Source organism: Nesoenas mayeri, assembly GCF_963082525.1.
Source record: "Nesoenas mayeri genome assembly, chromosome: 1".
NCBI lineage: Eukaryota > Metazoa > Chordata > Aves > Columbiformes > Columbidae > Nesoenas > Nesoenas mayeri.
In genome coordinates this window covers 30818256-30843888 of record NC_137541.1, presented here as the reverse complement: position 1 = coordinate 30843888, position 25633 = coordinate 30818256, and the positions used below count along the sequence as shown (strand labels likewise).

At 34.8% G+C, this 25633-nt stretch overlaps 1 protein-coding gene across 7 annotated transcripts in view; it reads right to left on the bottom strand.

Moving 5' to 3' along the window:
* Positions 1–25633, bottom strand: part of NRCAM (neuronal cell adhesion molecule) — a gene marked incomplete at both ends in the record, with an annotated part of 69344 nt that overhangs the window by 17736 nt on the left and 25975 nt on the right. For 3 of the 7 annotated variants that reach the window (XM_080363555.1, XM_080363556.1, XM_080363558.1), the window contains 13 exons: positions 10621–10797; positions 11841–11963; positions 12164–12368; positions 16124–16239; positions 16537–16762; positions 17605–17675; positions 17789–17986; positions 20348–20449; positions 22702–22826; positions 23378–23525; positions 23609–23775; positions 24093–24204; positions 25191–25334. In XM_080363555.1, the coding sequence (XP_080219681.1) occupies positions 10621–10797; positions 11841–11963; positions 12164–12368; positions 16124–16239; positions 16537–16762; positions 17605–17675; positions 17789–17986; positions 20348–20449; positions 22702–22826; positions 23378–23525; positions 23609–23775; positions 24093–24204; positions 25191–25334 (1914 nt within the window). Of the gene's footprint in view, positions 1–1213; positions 1340–10611; positions 10798–11840; positions 11964–12163; positions 12369–16123; positions 16240–16536; positions 16763–17604; positions 17676–17788; positions 17987–20347; positions 20450–22701; positions 22827–23377; positions 23526–23608; positions 23776–24092; positions 24205–25190; positions 25335–25633 lie in introns of all 7 variants that reach the window. The other 4 variants (XM_080363554.1, XM_080363557.1, XM_080363553.1 and 1 more) reach the window with 3 other exon arrangements.

Genomic DNA, 25633 nt, shown 5'->3' with positions numbered 1-25633 from the left:
ACTCCTAAAACCAAACAGGCCCTCAGCACCAACCCGGACTTTATACGCTGTTCCTGGAGTTAAACCCTTTAACACAAAGAAGCTTCGAGAACCATTTACAATTTCTTTTTTCCAATCTTCTTTGCCTACAAAAATTTTAGGAAAACAACATATTGGAATTTTAATTTTATCTGTATTACTGAAAGTTTCTAGACAAAAAACTATCAAGATACTTGACTAAATTATGGATTGGCTGAAAAAAACCCCTATCCTCTCAACAAATAATAAAATCATATAAAATTGTGACTTCAAATAATATATTGCATGCAATATATTGAAGAAGACATTGTACATGAATTACAAACCAATTTTTAACATTTGTTCCAATGTACTAGAGAAATAATCTTTTAATTTAGTTTTTAAAAAGCTTATTGAACTTGCAGTTATAAAATACATTAAAATAGATTTTAATAATTTAATTAAATTACACTTGTGTAGTTTCAGTCAATATTTACTTTAGTCCACAAGTTCTGCTTCAAAATCTGAACCTATTGTATTTCCTGATAATTCTCTTATCTCTTTTTCTAGTACAGTCTCAGCTGCTTCTTCGACCAATATCCAGAAAAACGCATTTACATTTCAATTTTCAGATTGGTCATCTTTAGTCATAACTTTAGAAGGACAGAGTATTTGAATAGAAGTAGCTTGGGTTTATTATCCGTGTTTTAACTATTACTGGTATTATCAAAGATTGTTTTTTATGCCAATAAAAGTACATAAATTGGTTGATAACTTAGTTTAAGATTTAATTTAACAAAGAATATTGTTTTGATTGGCTCTCTTAATTAATTATTATTTTTTTCCTGAATTTGGAATAACTTAGGAAAACTGTTATGTCCTATTTTAATGCAAGTAAACATATTTTTACATGTTATTACTGCATGATAAACAGCTTCACGCAAACTACATTTTTAGAAGTTTATGTCCGAAAGAATTTATAAAATAATACAAAGGAACAAAGGCTGATATTCTATCTAAACATCAAATACCTGCTACACATTGATGTTTGTTAAACTGAAAGTTATTTGATCTTCCCAATCAAATTTATAAAATACTCTACCAGACATTTTAGAGTTATCATTAACACTGGGTCAATTTAGGACTACATTTACTATAAAAATATTTTAAAATATATCTGAACACTTTAGCAAAATTTAATGAAATGACTTCTTACTGCCTGCTACACCATATTCAACATAAAAGTTGGCATGATCTGGTCCCTCATACTCCCAACTGATATTGGCATAGGTCTCAGCAGCAGCTGTTGTAACATTTCTGATCCTTGGATAAAGCGGTTGCACTGAATACACAATAGAAAAAAACAAAGAATATGAAATTGTGACTTCATACAAAAATAAGAAGCTACTAAGTTAATCTAGACCATACACAGGGAAAGTATAGTATGTGTGTCATTGTTTCCATTAATGGAAACTAGTGACTAAATCAGTGTATTTGGTAAATGAATCCCAGGCAGTTACTACGCTATGAAATTTGAAAGCAAAATCTACATAGTGTATTGAGCAGGCCTTGTATCATAAAAACTGCCAAATACTTAAAATTACCTAATTGCCAAAATTCTGGAAAACATTATTACTATTCATCTAAAAGTAAAATGCGGCCCACTGGGAAGTGGGAACATTGTCAGGGTGATGGGAAACGGCAGGAGAGAAGGGAGGGGTGGAGGTGAGACACACCTCCCTTTATGCCACGCGTCACTGAAGGGACTGCAAATGCCTCAACCACAAGCCCTTATAGGATTTTGTCTGTATTGCATTGATAATGATAAAAAAGGAAGACAATACCCTTATAGAATGTTGGACGGACAGTGTGCATGACAGGGGAGGTTGCAAAAAGAGTTTCTGAATATCCTTCACCATCAGAGATAGTAGGAAAGAAAAAATAGAGTAAAAACACTTGTTATCAAAAAGTAACATTTAAATAATACAGTAAAATCTTACCTGTTAAATAAATAACACGTGCACACTCTATGTTCATGCAGGATTCAATTAGTTTTACTTATTAAAATACGAAACAGCTAAGTGATATTCATTTATTTGAAAACAAACTGATGTATGTGTGTACTGACAGTTTACTTTCACAGAACATTCCTGAAACTAGCTTCATTAACATTATGGATTAATGGCACCTTTAGCCACTGGAACATTACACATCAGATATTGGAAAGCCAATATCGAAATACTCTGGTATGAAGGACACAAATCACTGGAACACAAGAAGCTGTTCGTTTTAAGGTATTGTGTCTTACTGCTGACATTCTCATTAGACAGCAGCACTTTTCACAGATACACATAATGCCCACATCTATGAAAAGAAGTGCTTCTCTCGTCAGCATCCTGTAATTAGCCACTTCTTTGCTCATACCTTTATTATTTGTTCTCCAGTTATACTTGTTATAAATTGGCATATATTTCAGGGGTTTTTTTTGGCCTGATATTAATGAAAAATATATTTTAATACTTCCAATAGTATAATAGTGCAGATACATGGAAGAAGATCCTCTGTGAAATTAGTTTTTAATGAAAATGCCTCACTCCATTTCTGTTTTGCTAAAAATACCTTTTCTGTTGGAAACAACATCAAAAATACTTCCCAAAGGATCATGAAACATCAGAGGTAAAAACCTGGCTTCAGTAAAGACAAATGGCAGAATTCCAATGGCTTTACCTACACCAGAAAATGAAATGGGAAAAAGCCTGTTCTCAAGGCAAGAGGTGCTGCACAGATTTTATCAATGTATTTCAATTCTTTTCTTCTCAAAACATGATGGCCTTGTCCATATGGCTGACTGGAAGATGTTCCAAAATAGATTCAAAGAGAAAATAGCGTGCTTTGGCATAGTAAAATAAATAAATCTGTATACAAGCCCCTAAAACAGACTAAATTACATGAGTACCATGTCTAGAAAACTAGAGTTTCTGAGTATTTTTAAGAAACACCTAAGTTATGCAAATTGTCCTGACAATGTATTCTCAAAGAGTACAAATTTTCTCAATATTGGACGTTTTATCCCCATACTTGCATCATTTTTTTTTCTTCTGAACTCTATTCCAGTAGCACTCATTCAACTCTTCAATCTGTATTAAACTAATTACCACCACATTTGATATATTTGTAGGTAAGTTTTGCTTATATATTATAGATATATACTCTCTTTCACCAACCAAAATTAATAAGGAATATATAATTTAAATAATAAAGAATATATTTATTTCTTGGCTAAAAGCACCTGAACAAAATTAAATAGAAAGCACCAGATTTAAAAAAAAATTAAAAAAGCACCATCTAGGTTGCTGAGTCAACAATAAAACCACTAAGAAATGCCAGAGCTGGGGCTGACTATAGGAAATCTAGCGTGTAACTGTATACACTATGGTAATGCAAGGGGATTAGATTCTGCTTCTCTGTGCCACTTGAAGGTAGCAAGAGGAAAGAATAGCAGGCTCTAATTTAAGAAATATGCACAGTCTGAGACTGCAGACAGGATATATAAACTTCCTTCCTCCTTTGCACATAGGAACAGGTGTTAGTTACAATCAGCATCGAAGCATTTGTTCTGTGCCTGGAAAACAACTGGTTTGTATTCTAAACACAATTTGTTTTGTTTCATCAAATCGTATTTTCCCAAATCCACATTTTCCTGGATTTTGCTCTTCCACAAAAGATGTCTAATTAGCAGCACAGCCGTATGACTGATATTTGCCACCAGTGTTAAACACAGAAGAAACTATTAGCAACAGCCTAATTCAAGCTCTTGCAAACAGATGCCTCAGAACTACAATTAATTTCTCCCTCCTCATGCCCAAGCACTTGGGGATGAAGAAAATTGTCTTATCTTGTGTGAAAGACTCCAGATGACAGGCAGCTTCTATACCACTAAGCAAATTCGATAATCACCTTCCCTATAAAACCTCCATATTGTGTTTGTGTGGTGTTTTGTTTGTTTGTTTGGTTTGGTTTGGTTTTGTTTGTTTGTTTTCCATCTCCAATTTCCAGTGTCTGATTTGATTAAAGAGTTGCCTGCTAGATAAAAGACCTGGTATCTGTTAAATGTCTTTCTGTTCATATCACTGTATATAACAATTAAATTTGCTCTGAAATTCATTGTCTCAGTCTTTTAGTTTCTAAATCCTCTCAAGTGACTGATTTATGCCTACATTTATCAGATATACTCTTATCTGATTCTTACCAATAGTTGTTTGTATAGATTTATCCATGTGTAGCATTTGGTCCAATTTAAGTTCTGGTATTTTTGCTATTGAATACAGCACACCAGGAAATTTGTTCAGTAGCACATTTATTTTCAAAATAATTAGCTTTGTAATTCTTCCACTTTTTCACTACTGCTTCATCTAATTTTCCAGCAGGCTTGGAAAGTTTTAGTTAAGTCTGTTAAATATGCCACATTTGCAACATGAATACACACATAAGATGATAAAAGGTGGCTGATGGATCCTGAGGTGATGAAAGCCTGGAGTTGAAGCAGCTACAACATTCAAACCTTGTCTCCAATCTACCCAGACTCTTGTCTTCCCAATCAGCACACCTCTAATTATAATTAACCTCTTGTTCTTCAATATGTTTCCCAGCACAGTTCACAAATGCAAACTGTGTTAATTGTCAGCTGGTGGAAACTCGCAGCGTGTGCAAGCGCCAGTTGGCGAAAAGGGGGGCAGAATGCTTTGTTTTGGGGAGTGGGGCTTTTTTGGTAGGGGAGCACTGTGCTCGATGCTGTACAACCTTATTGACAAAAGCATCACTCTAAAACTGATGGGAATGGGCTGTTAAAAACTTAGTTTTTATACAGACCAACTCTTATTCAGCTCCTTCCAGTAAATGAAGCTCTTTTATTCATGCTGATGCGATGCAAAATTTAGCTGGCACTTCTAAGTATGGTTTCATTCCTGTATCGAGCTACAGTATAAAAGCATTTGCCAATTGTTGAGAAAGAGGCCTAGGCTCTAAGAAGAAATTTCCTTTGTCTTCAAAATAATTCCTGCGCTTTTTTAGTGGAGTTTTTTGTAGAGTTGTATTTAATCTTCCAGCCTTTCAGGAACACAGTTCCTCCAACTAACACAGTTACACTTGGGCTGCAGATTCAATAGAACTTAATAATACAAGACATGAGATATGAATGGAATTTAACAACCAAACAGGTACTCTCTCTCAAGATTTAGTTCAGCAGAAGAAGACATTAAATAATCTCCAAAGTGACTAAAATTTAGGAATTTTCATGGGATTCATGAGATCTCCAGGAAAAAAAAAGGCAGCAAGAAGCACACATTTGAAGATTGGTGTCAAATGGGGAAAAAACAAAAAAACAAACCAAAAACCAAACAAGCACAACCAAGCACAAAAGCAAAGCACTGTATCATAGACAATTAGTTAAAATGAATATATAAAGAGAAAAATAAATCCAAAGGACCCTCCCTCAGTGAAGATGAAGGTAAAAGGTAATGGATTCAGCCACAGTCTGCAAAAGAAGCATTTTGCGTTTGTTTGCTTTTTAACCTTCAACTTTTACAGTAGGAAATTCAAGCCTTAGTGTAACAGTAGGAGTTAATTTCTGCTAGTGAGAGATGGGCATTAGTCAAGATTATTTAGGCCGCTGAAAGAGAATTCATGTAGTGCAAGAAATACAGAAGATTAAGATATGCAAGAAATCATCTAACTGATAAGCATTTAGTGTGGTACAGATTTTGTGTGGCATCCATAAAGTGAGGGGTATTTGCAGGAATTTTTGCACTGCAAAATCATAATTTTCTCTATTCTAGCATGCAAAGCATCATCATTATTCCCAGTAGACTTAAAAGAGGACAAAACAGTGGTTCTGCATAGCAAGCTGTACTGAGACAATCACATAGATATATCATGGAGAATTCCACAGGGGGACGGTGGCTGAAGGAGCAGCACAAAGATGCTATAATCAACTTGAAAAGAAAAAGCAGCTTGAACTTGTTAGCAAAAAAATATGGAGACATAATGTGAAATTATTCAGAGAAGGAGGGAAACAGATGGTGGGCAGGGAAAATTATTTAAAGAATAGCATTTTGTACATAACAAAGAAAACTGAAATGATTCTGTCTTCCATGGAGAGATCAGAGATATGAACTCAGTTGGAAACCACAGAATCATGGAATACCAGGTTGGAAGGAAGCTCAAGGATCAGCTGGTCCAACCTTTCCTGGCAAAAGCACAGTCTAGACGAGATGGCCCAGCACCCTGTTCAGATGAATCTTAAAAGTGTCCAGTGTTGGCAAATCCACCACTTCCCTGGGGAGATTATTCCACTGGCTGATTGTTCTCATTGTGAAAAATTGCCCTCTTGTGTCCCATCAGAATCTCCTCAGGAGTAACTTGTAGCCATTACCCCTTGTCTTTTCCATGTGACTCCTTGTAAAAAGGGAGTCTCCACCTTCTTTGTAGCCACCCTTTAGCTACTGGAACATAGTGATAAGGTCTCTCCTAAGCCTTCTTTTCTCAAGGCTGAACAAGCACAGTTCTCTCAGTCTTTCCTCATATGGCAGCTTCCCAGACCTTTGATAATTTTGTGGCCCTTCTCTGGACACCCTCCAGTCAGCATGATTTCTAGCCTACAGTGAAGAGCTACATATTGGAGATTCCATTAGAAAAAAATAGTTTCAAACCCAGAGGCTAGACTACTTGTTTTTCTCTACTGTAGCAAAAGTGCTTCTGTCAACAATACTCGAGATGTGAAGTTCACATGAAGAAGTCAGACCAGAATGGGTACCGCATTGACAGAAACTGTTAGCTTCAGTTACAGGTAACTGTGATCTCATCAGCTTATTTTAATTTCAGTTCAGGACTGCCAGTTACCAGCGTCTGTCTGCATGCAGACTACAAGACATTGCTTTTAAATAAGAAATGTTTACTAAATCAAAAAGAAACTGGAAAGTGAAACAAGATGGCTTGTGAAATCTAAAGACTGACATGACACAGCACGATTCCCTGCAGTTCAGCTTACAATAAACACAATAACAAGCCCCTGTGTCAACAACTTCCATTTCTACCACTATTCTCTTCCTTCCTCTACAGTCCAGTTATTTAAAACTTCTAACAGAAAAGGGTAGAAAAAACTTGACTCCAGTGATTGCCTGAGTCACTTTCCAACTGCTGTTATGATGATTTTATACATGATCAGGTTCTTATTCGGCAATTTTTCTCACATCTGTTACCTCACACCTGTCATTATATTTCAATACAAAAATATCCATGCATTCTGCTTATCTAATACTGGGTATAATACATTATGTTTTATATACGCAGGTTTTGGACACATTTAGAATACGGGTTGCTAAGAAGAAAAACAATTATTTTTTTCTTTGTCTTCTTAACTTCCAAGATGAATGTGCTCAAATTGAAAGAGAAAGGATAATTACATTTTTCTGGTAAAAGTTCTGCCCTTCAAAATGAAAAATGGAGATGTTTTTGATGCATCACAAAAAGGTTCAGAATATCTAAATTTCCCCTTCTCCTTGGTTGGCCTTTGGGTCCACATTAGTAAGTACTGTATATATGTATAGGCCCTCCTGCACTTAAAGGAGGAGTAAAACATCCACTGCTGGGTGTGCCTTCTTCTTGAATGGGCTGAGTATTTCTGTCTTCCAAATCCACCTACTCATGAGACCAAATAATTTGGCACTTGATCTTGATAATACGATCCTTCTTTTCCTTCCTCATAGTCCCCGATCAGTAGCAAAACAGTCAATCGTTAGTGTAAGTAACTACTGAGAACATTCATCTCAGACCTGCAGCAACTCGGATGTCCTAACAGATGTCATGGCTTTAGTTCCATCCTGTCTGCAGTTCCAAAGTTTTCTTTGCAATTGTAAGAGCTAGATGCTACAGGAATATGTGAAAACTTTGAAACCATAAACACATGGAACCAAACAAAGACATCTGCTTAGTTTTCAGAGAATCTGAGATGACAGCTCTGAAATGTGAGCTGCTCCAGCTGATCTTACAAATAAGATGCTTTCTGCTCGCCACAGACTGTGATACAGCTATAATTAGACCTCAGTTTCACACAGAGAATCCATTTTTTCTTGCATGAGTTTTTATACTCAACTATAAATAATGAGAACTTAATTTACATTTCTGCTGTTAATGACCAGGACTATAAAGCAGTTTGATTGTTCAAATCTGTGCTGACTTCTCAGTTATAAAAACACTAGAAAACAGTAATAAAGACTTGTTACTAAAATAAATCCACAACACCATACATTTAACAGAAATGCAACTATAAGAATATACTTATATGTACACATATAAATATATATAATATGCATAAATGCATGCATACATACATATATACATAGTCTGATTTATACTAGACTGAGTGAATGAGATTCTTTTTTATGGCTATTATCATTCAAAACACCTAATCATCAAGTGGAAAGGAAATTTATGCAAAGCAATTTATGCTGTCTCTTTCAAGTTCATAAAAAATGTTGGGTATTTCACGTACAGAGTTTGAGTTGGAATGTTTATGGTCTGAGAATCTAAAACACAGATGTTCATTAGTGTTAATGACATGTCTGATAATGACACATATGTATAGAGACACCTTTCTGACTTATGACCTCACATTTCTGACCTAACAGTCCTCAGGACAATCTATGCTTCTGACACTAAAGTTATCAAAATTCATAAAAACTGTGTGCAAAAATGTGAAGAACACCTTGTTTGACAGAAGAACTGTGTCAGGAAGAACTAAATACTACTGAATTCAAAAATAAGGAAGGTAATGTTTTCCACTCACTGAAATATCCCCTCAAGTACTCACTCACAAGATCTATGAACCTAAGACAGCAGGAAACCATTTGCCTGTATTTTCAGTCTGATACTCAGAGAAGTATACAGAGGGTATTGTCAGTCATCTGTCTCCTATGTACTGTTGGCTTACAAATGAAATAAATGTGATCAAATGGGTAGCATTAATCAGCACTGAGAACAAGAACGCACCTACATTTTTAAAACAAAAAATTGCACATGGCACAGGCAGTAAAAAGAAATCTCCTGTTCAAAAGGGTTGTTTTTTCTACTCCAGCTAATCAGTGCTAGTGCACCTGGACCCTGAATATTTATGACAGTGACATATATCTGTTAAATGTTCAGAAATAATTAGACTTTGCTGAAGCAAAGCTAATGAATTCCCCAGGAACTGTGTGGCAAAACAAACAGATGAAAGGTATTAATAAGCATTCTGGACTCCTTTTTTAAAAAAAGAAAAAAAACAACAAAACCCACAAATGTTTTCTTCCAGCACTGATTAATATGTTGTATAGCAATGTGTAGTCCAAGATTTTCTGTCCTTACCACTGCACTTTCCCCATTTGTAACACTGCAAAATCCACACATTAACAAGTCATGCAGTTTTATTTTACCTTTGCCTGCACCTACAGCAGGACGGAGAATACCAGCTTTAATGGAAGAAAACAAGAATAGGAACACTATATAATTAGATACAACACCAAAGGGAACATACATATATAATTTCATTATAAACCATGAAAGCATGCAGACCAGGTAAAATGTATTAATTCAAATAAATTAGAAACAATTCACTTATGCTGAACACTGACGGACTATTACAAGACAAAAATTAATACACATGCATTTACAAAATTTTATTGCTCATGCATGTTAAGATTAATGATTTAAAATAAACATAATTAATATGCAAACTTAATACACTAATAGAGAAATTGCATTGCATATCAAATCATCTATGGCAATTCCAATAAGGTATAATTTTACAAAGCACAAAAATACATGAAAAGCTGGTACGAAAATGCACTTTTAATATTAAGATGTGCAAAATCATAAGAGGCATTCCCTTCCAACTTCCACTCTGCTTTAAATTACTCTTATTTCATTAAGCTTTCATATTTGAATAAATAACATAGTCACCAAAACTGTCAAAATCAGAGATCTAGAATGGCTCTAAATGTAAAAATCAATAGTGACTGGATTGAACAATATACTTAAGAGTATTTAAATATTATACAATGTCACCAGTTGCTTGGGAGCATAGATGACAAATTTATTTCTGCAGCTTTTTTGAACTCCCAGTTTTTGCCAGATCTATGAAAAAAGTTTAGACCTGACAGAAGCTGCTGTGTACTTCAAAAGAGAAATTATTTCCTCTAGCCATAAAGCTGCACCATTTCAGTATTGTTCTCTGTGAGCAGAGAAGGTCAATGAAGCAGAACAGGTGAATGGAGGAAGACCACTTAAAATGTAAAGTTACATGGAACTTTGAAGCCCAGAAAAGCCAAAATCTCAGATTTTGTAAGCTTATATCAAAGAGAAAGGCTTTCTATTTCTTTTGGGGCTTCCACTACAGTAGAAAACCTTTGCACATCTTTTCTTAAAAACTATTTAAAATCTTTTATTAGTGTATAATACAGTTAAGAAAGCTCTAGCGAAAATTTTACTAGGGGCTATTTCCTTAATGGAAGGAAGTAGCAGTAATATTTTTAATAAAATCTGTAGTGGCTTTTAAACCCAGTGGGATTTCTTTATACATACCCATCTTACCTTCATCCATAATTGTCACTGCCTCCTCAGTTATCTGACTTCCTGATCCAACTGAAGTTTGAGCATTGAAGTAAAACTTGTACCGTGTGCTGTAATTTAAATTTTTCAGTATCATGCTGCTCTCGTTGGCAGGAATTCTTATCTCTACCAAGGGACCTAATTCATGTGTGTTGTTAACTGTTGTTACAAGAAAGTAAAACAAAACAAATAAACAAAACAAACAAATAAACCAAAATGAAACAACAAAAACAAAACAGTTAGTTAGGAAAATTGCCTACATTATCATTATGTTAAAACAGGCTTTTTTGTTGTATTTGTTTTGTCTGTCTGCTGCATTGTTCATTTCAGATTATATGAATTATAATCTATTTTCAAAAGCCACCTTTATGCAAAAAGCATCTCTGCAGAGGGCTAAAATTCAACACAGAGATAGGAAACACCAACACATTTTTTAAGTTCAAGTTCCAGTCTCCTAAGTATCTGAATCCAAGACAACTGAGTCCTCATCAAATCATCTGAATTTACACACATTTGAAACACCGATCATTAAAAAATTCTGAAACTCTGAACTAGCTGCCTCATAATAAATTCAGTGTGCTTAGGAAAAAATACTGAAGAGACTTGTATCTAATGCCAAGGAACAGTGGACGTTCGTAAATGGAAAAAAAAGGAACTTCCTTAACCTGCTCCATGCACATGAATCTCTTAATTTCCAGTGTCACTGCTGACAAATTTCTGGGCAAGTAAGCAGTGGCATGGAAATTCTAAGGAAGCAACTTATAGCTCTGAGATGAGTAAATGGCACACTTACGAATTTTTCATTTTAAAATTAAAATACCATGAAAATTGAAGAAGTAGACAACAAGATAACTGGATTTATTTTGATCTACTTCTAATGATATTTTCTCTGCAGTCAGAATACAGGATTTGTAAGTGGTAGTATCTTCCTTCTAACTTGGCAAACAATTACATGTAGGACTTCACCTCTATTTTTCTTTGAAGTACGGTTTGAAGAAGTAATGGAAAAACGCTGACCTTGTACTTGAGCAAGTGACGTTTTGCAAATAGAGTCATCTATATTGTCAAAATACATTCTTCAAATTTGACATCTACAGTGCAATGATATCTTTTCTACAGTACAAATTTAACATTTTTTTCTTAATAAATTGATTGATAGATGAATTTTCTAAGTTAGAGTTATATATTCATAGTTAACTTACTTGGCTGAAACTTGAGTATATATGATATCAAAACGCCATTTGGATGGGTAGGTGAACCCCATTCCAGAGTCAGAGAGTCCAACGTTGGGTTAGTAATCTTCAAAAAGGAGGGTGAGCTAGGAACTTTTAAAAAGAATATACAGTAAATACAAAGTAGATTAACTTGAAACAGCTCACAATTTATTAATTCTTAAGAATATAACTGTATTGAGCCAGATAATTATTTTATGATGTCCAAGATGCAAATTCAGCAATTACATCCTTAGTGTTGTATTTCTGAATATACCATATTCAATTTATTCTCTAGCTTTCTCATTTCATACCTCCTTCAGGGGTCTTAAATACTTTGTCTGGGCTTGCTGGTCCTTCTCCTTTACCATTAACAACTCTAACATTCAGCTTGTAAGAACTATAGGGCTCCAGCCCTGGCAACATTCCAAAAGTCTTGTTTCCCCTGAAAGTCAAGATCTTTTTTTCTACATGCCGCCTACTCCTTCTCGATAGACTCTGTACTTTCCAGTAGTAAACCTAAAGACAAAAGAAAATCTACAGTGAGCATTTAGGTGTTCTGATTTTACAAACTCTAAGCTTTTCCAAGAGCATCCATGAATTATAGGTAGGAATAACTGTGATTTTAATAAGCTCAGGTGAGACACAGCATAGATATCCAGAAACAGTCACATCTACACAACTGGGTGAAGATTATCACCTGCCCGTTCTGCTGATGCTCAAAGCCAGTTTGACACAAGTTCTGGTTTGGAATGGCATTGCATGTGACAGTTTTCATGTAAGCAAGTCCATCTGAGAGGCAGGACTCATTCACACCATCCATTCTTGCAGTAAGATGTCTGCACTGCTTCCAAATGAGACTTGCACACTGTCACCTTGTTATGTCACACACCTGACCATGCTATTTCCTGTGATGTGGAAGTCAAGTAGATATTTTTAAATGGGAAAGAAATGAAAAGATTTGTCAGGGCTGGAAAAACACACAAGTTCTGAAATACTCTGAGGTTACAGTCATGGAATGAGCTCCCCCTAGGGCCAGGAAGACCATTCCTCCATTTCTGTGACAATTAGGCCAGACCACAGGGCTGATTCTGGTGTCCATTTTGATCGAGTTTCTGAGAAACTACAGATGAACCTCAGAGGTAATTACCTTGACTGCACTCTCTTTGCTACACAGTCTCTCTAGCATGATATTGGAAAGATATTAACAGTTGCCCCTACAGACACTTGTGTTACTTCTAGGAGTGTTACTGTCAAATATACCAATGTTAATTTTTCACAGCATAATTTTAATGCATGTATGATCACACACTAAAACTGATAGAGCACTGTAAATAGGTAAAATTCTCATTCCATTTAGGCCAACTGCAAACCACCTCTTTAAATACGGAGGCTTGGATTTCACATATGAATACAAAAAAGGGAACTGTTCAGACTTACAAAGCCAAACTAGATGGCTTAAAAAGCAAAGTTACACTAACAACAGCTTTCTATTTTACATGGCTTGAATTAATGTTTTTCAATACCTCCAGCTGTCATTCTGTAGCTCTCATCCTACCAACTAGCACAGAAAGCCATTTACAAGCCAACAAATTTTTGAAGTGTTGGTGCTATTAGTATTGAAATTCATCAGGTATATTTCATATTTTAAGAATTGTTAGCTAGTAACTTTTCGCAATGCATATTATTATGGTTGTGTCATCACTTATCACTGGCCAGGCTGATATTAAAAGAGCTTTAGTAAGGTTGGTTTGATAAGCAGTGATTTGGAAGATGAATATGACAGTAAAAAAAATTGCATCGCATTTTTCACATACTGTATTGAATAACCACTGAAGTCATAACAGGAAAAAATGGCAGAAGTAACAGCAAAAATAATTCTTTTAAAATTTTCTTCTTATGTTTGAAATGTTTTATAGTACCACAGTACATCAAGTAATGGCTAGATTAATACAAAAGCAAAATATTAGTGATGTGCTGTAAACTGCTGCTAGATATGTCTTCCTACTTTGTTCATACATTTATCTTCATGACGTGACTCTTTAAAAAGACAACCCTCTCAAAATCTGCTCTCTAATGCAACACTGCATCTTGGGCTATCATCTGAAATAATTTTATTAATTTTAGGAAAGCCTGAGTTTGCTAGTAGGATTTTGCTGATGTGTTTAAAAAGAGACAGTAAATTCAATAACTAAGACACTTAACACATAATCTACATCCATGAAAAGTTTTCAGCTTATATTCAGAGAATGCTTTATAAGAATAACTATGCACTAGGTCTTAAGACTTGTCATGCCTTGTCTAGTTTTTAACCTACTTTAGCTTGATTTAGCTGTGTCTGCAAAAATTATTTAAGAAACTTTTGTGGCATCTGCAACTTACTCAGGGATATACCATTGTCTCACTTGTCCCAGCCATAACAGCAAAACTACTCAGTGATCAGGTATGTTGTCAATCCTGTGGTTTTGAGCTTGTTTTATTTATGATTATTGACTAATTTTAGCTTCAGTTTTGCTTAGCTTTGTGTAATTGTGTGGTTCTCCTCCCCAGAGAAAAAAATCATACTGTATAGAGAGAAGGTCTAACACACTAAACAAAAATAATCATGACATGACTAATCCCTTAGATCTGCTGGAGAGGAAAGTATGCAACCAATTAGCAAATACAGGACAGAAAATAATCCTCAGACACTCCAAGTCTAAGGAAAAAGAAATGTCCATCTAAACTTGCAATGATGACAACTCACTGTAACTATGCCTTTGACAGATGAGATCTTAAGGGCAAGTACTTGTGTCTATGGATTTTTTTGTATTCTAAATGATCTTCAACAGAAATTTAGTGATTTGGATTATACACATTAGCATTGCTGTAACTGGATTAATAATAAGGATCAACTTCACTAAATTCTGTTTAATCCTCACATAATGAGCGTTTTCTTTGTGTTGCCTCTTTGTGTGTGAAACACCAGGCTGATAGGAGACTGTCATCTAAGAGATAAACATGTAACAGACTAATAAGTCCTGTTTCTCAGCCGAGTTTATTACCTAGGGCAAAGCACCATGGTAACCTTATATACTTATGCTAGCTCATACAAAACTAGCTTAAGTCTGTCTGGATGGTGGCATTTTGAGCCAGGTAAGTGACATTCACATACTAGGAATTCACATTCATGTGGTAACCAGCTGTAACACACTAAAGTTCAGTTTCAATGCTCTTGAATACTAGTCCTCCATTTGTAGGTATGATGTACATCTATTCTCCTCCAAATACTCTTTAATATTTTCATTTCTCAAATATTTCTTTTTCCTCCTTTCATTTAAACAGAAGCAGCTCAAATTAGATTGTCTTACAAAGTAACCTAGTTTGAGCTGTGTAACTAGTCTGTTTTATTAGAATATATTTATTAGTATACTTGCAGAGGAGCAAAGAAGGAATTCTTTTTTATTTTCTTGTGTTGTTGCATAGGAAGGCAGAATATCCTCTCATTCCACTCTTCCCTCTACAATCAGTCTAACAGGCTTCTGCAGTTTCCACTCTTCGGTTTCTTCTGATGGGCTTCTAGTACAACCTCTGAAGCAACTTTTGCCATCAGACTTTCCCTGTCCTCCAGGGACACCAGTTCTCCCAGTTTCTAACCTTGAAGTCTTTCTGTCTCCCACTCCTCTCCGTCTTTTGATTCCAACACAGCTTTCTCAGTTATCATCAAAACCAGCGCGTTATCTTACTCTAAGTTTCCTTCAATTTTATGTACTCTCCAAATCTTCTGCTGTTTCCTGTCCCTTTAAATTCAGCTTTTAAACTGAGCTTTTTCCTGGCCTCCAAAAGGACATGGCATCCAGCATAAGCTAGCAAGTGGCCAGTTGCTTAGAATTAAAGATGTGATTAATAGCAGAAGGTGAGTAATCTTAGCATTAGACCTAAAAGAGACTCCTACTGAAACTATTTCTCCTTATCCTGTAAATATCCTTTTAGAATATGATCCGTAAAACTATTATCATTTTTTTCATCTACAGAATGTGTGCAAACTTAATTGTAAACACATCTCATTTTTCTTCAAGGACGATGTCACGAGAGGCTAGTGCTACAAGGCTGGAACATTGCTGAACTTTAAATGAATTCTATCAACGCTATTGCACTCGTCAGCAAAACTTGTGAGCTCACTGAAAGGCAGGAGTCCTCTTGTGTGTCAGTTACTTCTATGTGGCTATAGTCTCCTATAGGAAGAGTGATCTACTTTAATAAATGAGGAACAGAAAGCTTTAGACTGTACTTACTTTGTACCCTTGAAGGTGTCCTCGGACAGTTTTCAGTGGAACTGGGTCCCAATGTACCTTTGCTAATGTGCTGTTAATAACATGAACCTGCACATTGCCTGGAGCAACCATGGGCACTGTGTGGACAGGATGCAACAAGGACCATGTCAGAGTGAGACACCACACGGACATAATTTTCAGAATGAATCTTTGCATTGCACTCAAGGAGTACCTTGAAGTGTTCCTATGCTAAAAAGCTGACCTCAGGATTAATACTACAGAGTATGATAAAGCCTTATTGTCTCCAAATTCATTTTAATTAAAAAAATAACTACTATCCCCCTTTTCCAATATTTTAGTATTTTAAATATCCACTTAGGTTACACATATAGTTGCTTTTACTTAGAGCAATTGAGTCAAACTACAAAACTTACAGTCTTCCCCTGAATGTCCAATCACCTCTGATGGCTCTGGTGCATATCCCAGGTCATTTAAAGCTTGTACTTTTATTTCATAGGGAACGAAAGTTGGTGTACCGGACACAATATATTTAGATACATTTGCAACTATAACAGATGTCCATTCATCATCAACATCCTTCTGACGCCAGCTGACTTTGTACTGAAGCCCTGGGCCATTAGATTGAAAACCTTTTAAAGACTAAAATGAGAAGAAATATTTTTAATAACAATGCGAAGCATCTGAAAAATCCAAAGTCACAAAGGAAATGTACTGATTCTTCTTTAGAATTTTACTGAAAATTTACCACTGTATTCTGTGACAGGGAAGCACTGTTGAAATTTCCAAGCCATGCAATTTAGCTTTTACAGGTCAGTTCAGTTGTTTTTCATTCATTAGTAAAAATCATATATTCTCATGCAACCATACATTGTGATTTCTGTATACTTTTTTTTTTTTTTTTTTTTTTTTTTAAGTATTTCTTAAGATGTGGAAAAGGGAAAAACTGTTTCCTAGGCAATGTTTCTTGCCTGAGATGGGAAATTAGTTTTACATGGCTCTCCTTGAGCTTCTGTCATGATGGTAAGGGCATGATACAGAAAACTTTTCCACAAGTTTCCTATTGAAAGAGTGCAAAATAATTTAATCAACAAAAGTGGAGGGTAGCATTAGAATTCAAATTAGAATGCATTCTAAAAATAAGACTCTGCTTGAGTCAAACCACAATTTACATACTTATGTTTTCCTAAATTGGCAGCAAAGCATCCTGTATTAGCAAACTAATGCTTTATCTTGAGAAATCACTCAAGGAAAATACGGCACCTTAATTTTTTATTTGCTTTTTCATACTGCATGCAGCTTTTCCCTGAAAATGAAGATGGGAAAATGTCTGGATTTTACTCTTTTTCAATAATATTTTAAGCAAACAACATGTTGCGTATTCTCATAATGCATTTGCAGATAGATCATTATTATTATTCTAAAAAAAATGCTACTCACAGACTTAAAAGCAAATAAATTAAAGCTCCAGAAAACAAACTTACCTCCCATGTTATTACCAAATTATCTGGTTCTGAGCCTATCCCTTGTACATTAGAAGGATTTTCATCAGGGTCTAAAAATAAAATATTTACACGTGAACAAGAATGACTGCTGTTTGCACTCCAAACAAATTCAATGCCATTTATAGTACAAATTAATCACAGCTAAGTCAGAATAATTACTTACTTGCCGATTTTGTCAGGTACTGCTCAGATGGTTCACTTGGCTGACTTCTGCCAATCTCATTGACAGCCATCACACGGAATGAGTAGTTGACATATGGAGACAACTTCAATTGTACTGTTGTCTGAGTTCCAGGAACTTCTGTCTGGTAATGCCATACCCCTGGTTCATGCAGCCCATCTTCATATTCAATCACAAAGTCTGTAAATAGAAATTGAATCCAACTTTATGTCAAAACTTGCAACACCTTCCTAGATCTGAACGAGTTAATCAGAAGGGAACGATCCAATCAACATTTTTAAAAATCAAGAAAACTGAAATATAATTACATACACGAGAACACAGATCTATAATGTGGATCTCAAAAGTACTGACTAGGTAGAAATGTAATAGAAACACTCTTTTATTATTTGGTCTTCTCAAAAATGCAGCTACCTGTCAGGTAACATATTATTACAAGTGCTCTCTCTCAGGTACTGGATTTTATTGTAACAGGAACCCTTCAACTATCACAGCAAGACAGTGAGACAAGATTCGAATTTTGATGTAAAAATAACATTCAGATGTCAAACATATTGATCTTAGTCATATCAAGCTGTCAGTAAGAAGTACCTGTACAGTATTAAAACTCTGAGTATTCCATTTTCCCCAATGCGACTGGATTAGTGAAGAACTATTTAAAGTCAAGAATCAATACTTGAGGAAGTTTTTTGAGAGCACTCTTCAGTATCTTCAAATTAAGTCAAGGAATGTATATTCAGAAGTTAAATTTCTTGAGAATTCTCTGTGTGAACATTACAATGATCCTACAGAGTATATAACCTCAGGGACAAACAGGTTTGTAGAACTCCAAAAAGAAAATAATATTCCTTATCAAAGACAAAAGGACATTTTATTCAGCTGTGAAGCAGCCAAAAAAAGCTTCTGGTCTTACGTATGAGATATGATTTTTGAAACTCTTACGAGGAATTGTTAGGATACAGTAAATAAATGGGAGAAGAATGCGTAGTCTGAGTATATTCCATGGAACTTAAAGTTTAGATATATGAAATCTACATGAGTATCAAATCTTTGTATATTGTCTAACAAAAATTTTCCCTATCCCATGTATAGGTGTGGACAAGAGACCAGAATATGATTCAGAATACATCCTGTTTGCACTACTAAAGACATTCTGAGAAGTATCTAGAAAATGCTTTTAGAAGAATACTTACAGTACCACACAGAAATAATCTACAAGAATTTAAGGAGCCAAGATGTTCAAGAAGTATAAAAGATAAGTACTAATCACAGCCTTCTAGACTTAAGGCTTGCAGACTTCATCCTGACCTGAGTAGTAAGAAAGGGAGAGCTGGCCCCAAATCCTGCCTCAGTTATAGTTAGTCTGTGTGCTCAGAGATAAAGGTCTTGGGATGGGACGCTTTCTGGACCAAAGTCTTTGTTGAAAAGGTGAGAATCTTACATGCTAATTAAAAACAAACAAACAAACAAACGCGCCCACAAAGTTTTCACTACTGCTTTTTGCTTCTCTAGTAACTAGCATCCTGCCTGCAACTCTACTGGAACAACTTATAGGACACTTCAAGGAAAAAAAATCTATTCGAGCTTTCAGAGATTGTAGCATGTCAATCATATTACTTGTGTAAAAGCATCACTCATAATGAAGTACTATCCTTGAGTCTTGATCTACTTTTTGAAATGACAGCAGCAGCAGCACTAATAGGCTTACTTGTGAAAGAAATGCCCTGTTTTGCAGGATCTCAGGGGACTATGCAGCAATATAAATCGTATCATAATTAAAACCAGCACTGCTTATAATGAAAAAGTTAACCCGACGAATCTTTCTGAGTCTATAATTTTTTGGAAAACAAACAGTAACATCCTTCCTTCCTCCTAAATTCCCCCTCCATCCTCTCTGCTCAACATAAGCAAGTGTATCTTTCAGCATTCCTCCCTTCTACTAGAAGGAATAACACTATTAAGACCAATTTCCTGTCTCAAAAGTTTATAGATGTTTATTTTGTATGTGCTATGGACATGCTTTATTCCTTCAACTATCTTGACAAGTAAAAAAATGATATTTTTTTTTTTTACATTATATTTTCATGAAGAATAAACTTCTGTTTTAGCAGCAATGGACAATCCCTAAAGATATTGGTTCTGATGCTATTTCAAATTCATGGGAATTACAAAACAGATAATGCAAGATGTTAGTAGCTCCCTCCTTCAGAAACATACAACTAATGAGCAAATCTAACCTCCACAAATACATAAGGCTGAATTTTGTCAGACAGAGCTCATATCAGTATCAACTTCTATGTTAACTAGCACAGGTTTTTGAATCAAAACCTCAGCTCTTCAGGGCAGTAAACAAGCTTTTCTGCTTCGCTCTATAGTAGAGGAAGTTCACTGAATTTTTGTTATGTAAATAAATGGCAACTGTAGTGAATGAATTTACCATTCTTCCATGCTGGACACAAAATTTATCTCAGAAGTCTCTGGAATCTGAGGACAGTTAACGTAATGCTGTTAACATGAAGCAACAGATACAAACAAACATACTTGTAATGGGACTATTATTTTCATCCCCTGGTATCCACGAGAGTGCAACGCTTCTTTCTAGCTGACCTGTCAACTCCAAGTCAAAGGGTGGATTTGGCCGAGCTGTAAATCAAATGAACACACAGCAAACCATCACACCAGAACATGTAGTTTCATCTTTGAAAAAATCCTTACTTTCCAATCAAAAGAATTCCACAAATACAGCAGGGCAGATCTACTCACGTAAGCGTGACTGAATGCATGCAATTGTTACAAAACAGAGATAAAATGAAGAACTGATGTATCTGGAAACTTCTATACATTAACAAGAAGCTATTTTTGATGTCATCTACACCTGATTGCAGTGCGGTATAAAAATGTAACGAGATGCAAAGAAATATGAAATGCATGTTTGATTATGGGTGATTATCTATTGTAACTATAAATATTTAATAAAACATGGAAAATAAAAAAGCATTCACATTAAAAAATACTTTTCTAAAATCATATGTATTTAGCATATGAATTCAAAACAAGTATAGCTCAAATAAAAAATAATTGCAAGTTGTTCAGTAATTTTTTTGCTGTACTTTTAAAAAGTCCTGAAACACCAAGCAAGCTGACAATGTACATCCTCATAATGCATAAAGATGTAATTGTCCATTCCAAATTGCTGAAAATAATTCATTATATGATTTGATACACAAAAATCAAGACTAATGAGTAGGTTCATTTAAGAATACATAAGCATTTTCACTCAATGTGATAGGACTTACATAAAGGTGCTTAAGTCACTCAAAAGTGTTTCAGGCATACCGTTTATATTTTAAAATACAAATTCAGAAAAAATGCTACAAAATTAAAGGCTGTATATTGACAAATTTAAGACTGTAGGTGGCTGACAGATTTTTTGGGGGAACGTCAGCTTTAATTTTGAAATACTTACTAGCAATTTCATAAAACATAAACCAAACTGTTAAATATAGTCCTATCCATTCTATGAGTGAAGTAAAATGTACACCAACTATGAAATAAAGTACACCAAGCCTACAAAGAGGTCATTAAAAGCAATGTCAAAACATACCACAATTTGATTGGTGCAAATTATTTGATAATGAATTATCTTTCAACGAACAGGTGGATTTACCTTTTAGATCTTTGATTTGTTATCTAACTAATTTGCGTTACAGTGTTCTCTACGAGAAAACCACTATGACACTGTAACAAACCTTAATTAACAGTAATTTATCTCTGAAAATTATTTATTCCCTAAAATACAAAGCAGCCTGCACTGTAAAATTCCTAAGTCCAGTACTCCACTAATGAACCAGTTGGTAAAACAGAATGAAACCACAACACACAAACACAAACACAGGAAAAAGGGGGAAAAAAAACCAAAAGCAAAAACAACTGTTGCACTTTGCAATACGCAAATGAGAAATATATCTGGCAGATGATGTAGAAAGAGAACTTCGTATTAGTTTACCGTAAATGATAGCTGGAGTTGGGGGAGCAGCTGAAAAGAACATTAATATAAAGGATTTAATCAATTAGTAGCCAAAGAAACAGAATATTGTAGGTAAAGACTATAATTATTAGAGACAAAGAGAAGTTAACTTATTTGGACTAAATTAGAGTAAATTTTCAATAATACATTGATCATTTTTCACTGAAAAGTTATAAAAGTACTTGAATTTTTATCCATTTTTAAATAAGGATAGATCAAGAAAATAAAGAAAGTAAGCAATGCTATAAAAACTTTTAAATAAGTACTAGACATTTGGCATGTGTCATTCCTGGATAAGAATAAGATCACAAAACCATTTTAAACCACAAGCATACTTGACTTTGAATATCAGCTTGAATTCAAGTAATGGGACACCTACTTCAATCTTTCTTACGAATTGGGACAAGGAGCAAAGTAATATATTTTACAACAATTTGCAATCATAGAAACTTAATAGAGAGAACTTATTAAAAATAAAATCCTTGAGGTCATACAATCAAGCATGCTCAGTCTTTCTGAAGTATAATTTAGCTGCAAAAGAAATTACTGAGATAACATGTTTATGTTCAAGTACTCTGCAATTTGTAATCTACTGTGTTAGCTCAGACATGATCCAAATTAAAAGCCTATATTAGCAGGAAAATGAATGTGTCCTGCAGCTGCTGGACCGTTTTGTAAGTAGATGATTCAAAGGCAAACTGTAGGTTAAGACTGTATCTTAAAAAAACTGAAAAACGTTTACAAATAGGTGACATTTCCTTTGTCCTGTCCTAGAAATCAAAACTATGTTTGTGCTTTCCATGCTGTTTTCATACTTAACAGTAATTAAACACAGTTCCGCTATCATAAAGTTTGAAAGTATTCTTACCAACAACAGTAAGCACAGCACTTGCTGAAACACTGTCCAGAGTAGTATTAACTATGCAAGTGTATGTTCCATCATCTTTATCAGTTACATTCATAATGGTCAAGTTGTCTTTACCAACTAGAAACCTGTAAATACAATAGATTCAGCCACTGATTTTGCAAAAACGGGTACTAAGAAACTTGCATAAGACATTACCAAATCCCATTGACTTATGTATTTCAGCAAATACCTAGACAGCAATAATAATAGTGAGCTATGAGAGATGTTAGCCTTTTCTACGTTGGTCCTGACCATCTTTCAATAGTAACTGTCTATCCTAATGTGGTTTTATTTCCAAATATACTCAAACAACTTTTAATTATCTGTGAGCTAGAGAAAAACAGCCTTCCATTATCTCTTTGGCTTCTTCTGCCAATTATCTTCTCCTTACAATTGCTATACATGACCACTGTACACAACTAAAAATTTTTACATCTAATTTTATTTTGAATTCTATCTCAATATTTTTACCACACTAGGTGAGTCCTTTAGTCATCAAGTATGGGGTAGTGCTGATATTTGTCAGTCATCTTTAGAAAATTTCAACAGGTCAATATGTTCCTTTCAAAATTTAGGAAAAGGAGCACACAAAAGAAATCAGAAATTTAAAAATAAAGGAAAATTATTTTGTCCATACCTTTCATCATCTGGCAGTGCATCATTGTCCTTCAACCATATAACTGTTGGTAATAGCGTAGAATCATGTTTTATTACACACTCAAATGAAACTTGGCCATATCTCTGAATCACTTTGTATTCTGGCTGTTTAATTATCATAGTTGGATCTGAAATATTAAATGACTATTAGACATTTAGAAAGTCTGAAATTCTACACTAACCTGTGACGATAGAGTGATTAATTTCTTACCTTTAACTTCCAGATGAACCTCATTTTGTATCTTTCCTAATTCATTCCTTGCTACACACGTGTATGTACCAGTACTATCCTTCTGAGCCACTGGAATTTCCAAGGTTCCATTATCATGGAAAATGTATTCATTTCCACGCAAGATGCTACCTTTCACTCCCTTAAACCTTTTTATAAAAAAGTATTATCATTATCCAACATCATAGATAAATTCTGTTGTATTTTATTATCAGAAAATGCAAACTTGAGACTGCCACATTAGAAAACACAGACAGAATCACATAATAAAATTTAAACTTGATTCTGTGGGGATAACTTAAGTATATGTAATATTTTATAGTGTATTATAATCAGCATAGATGTAAAAAGAAACTATTTTAAAATTGTAAATAGAGTAAGAGTAGTTTAAAGGATTTAAATGTCTGTTTCCATAGAATATAACAGGCTATTTTTATATAACTTAAGCATATCAGCTACAGCTTACCACTCAATTTCAGGCTTTGGTGAGCCAAAATAAGCACAGTCCAGCAATGCGGGACTATCTGCGATGACTTGATACAGTTTATTAGCAGTAGTTAGAATTCTTGGTGGCTCAGCTGAAAAGACAAAGATATCTGGATACCAAGATGCAAACACAGAATACTAAGACATCAAGAATGGCCTAAATAATGATATATTAACATCCTTCTCTGAAGTGATTTCTGGTCTCAGTCGAGGTCCAAATATGTTCTACTGCCTGAGGAAACATTAGTGTATGAGAAGTATCTTATGAAAAACAAATGCTTCTTCCCTATGTTCAAGTAAAAGGGATGTGCACCAGAGGCAATTATTTCATTCGGAAAATTTAGATTAGAATATGCTTCAAGAAAAGAAACTCCTGGGAACAGACTGAACTACATAATTTCAAACAAACCTGCAGGCAGAATGAAGGTAAGATGTATTTTTGGTGAAACACCTACATTTTTTAAAGGAACCATGGAACTAAAGTGAATTCTTTCATTTAACAGACAGTGTCCCTCAAACACAAGATCTGCCAGTTCCTGCAGGTAAGTCTTTAAAGGCCTTTCTGCCCAGGATTTTGCTACTAGCTTTGTAAAATTCAGCAAAAACAATAGAAGAGGCCACAACATCTTGTAACTAGAAACATATTCTTGGGAGGCCTTCAAGACAAATGCATAAATATGTCCCTTTGCAATACCAATTTAGAGATCATCTATTTAACTGATTCAAAGAACCCACAATCAATGAGAGTATACTGAAACATACTAATGCAAGGAATATTAATTCCTGTCTTATTTGTCACGTTTTCATTTGCTAGATTTACATAAACAAACAAACAAGAGTGAAAATTTCTTCCAAGTTTTCCCCAGCTTTTACAACTATCCTTGCTACTTAGAAACAGTGACAGTAAAATTCAGGAATAACCTACAAAACCCAATGTATGTACATCCTCACCTTTGAAAGGGCTCAGGAAATACACTCACTCCCACTGATGACCTTAAGCAAGACCTGAGCATGCAATTGTGTTCAGGAGACAACTGAATACACAAGAAAACCGAAAAATGTAAAATCTATTTCTTACCCAGAACATTGACAAAAGCATTTGCTAGCAAGTATCCATATTCATTAGAAGCATTGCACTGATAGACAGCACTTGACCTTTCTTGCACATGTGAGAAAATAATGGTATCACCATCTACCTTTCTGCTAGGATCTTCTGGGGCAACTGTTGGTGTAAAGAAAAAGAAATATTGTTTTCCTTAAACTGCTGTTGAATGAGAAGTTTCACACTTCTGAAAAGAAGAAACAATTTGAAATAGCAATATAACCTTTCTTCTATTTTCCTGGTGGCTGTTCACTGATTAAGATCTGAATTTCAATATGATTAAGGAAGTTACTCCAGTTCTACAAATATTTAACTCAAGATGGCAGAGTTCCTGTTTTCTGAGGGTTTTTTTCTTGCTGTTTATTTTTCAAGGAAGCGAAGCTGAGATAATATTTTGCATGTATTACAGAGGAAAAATG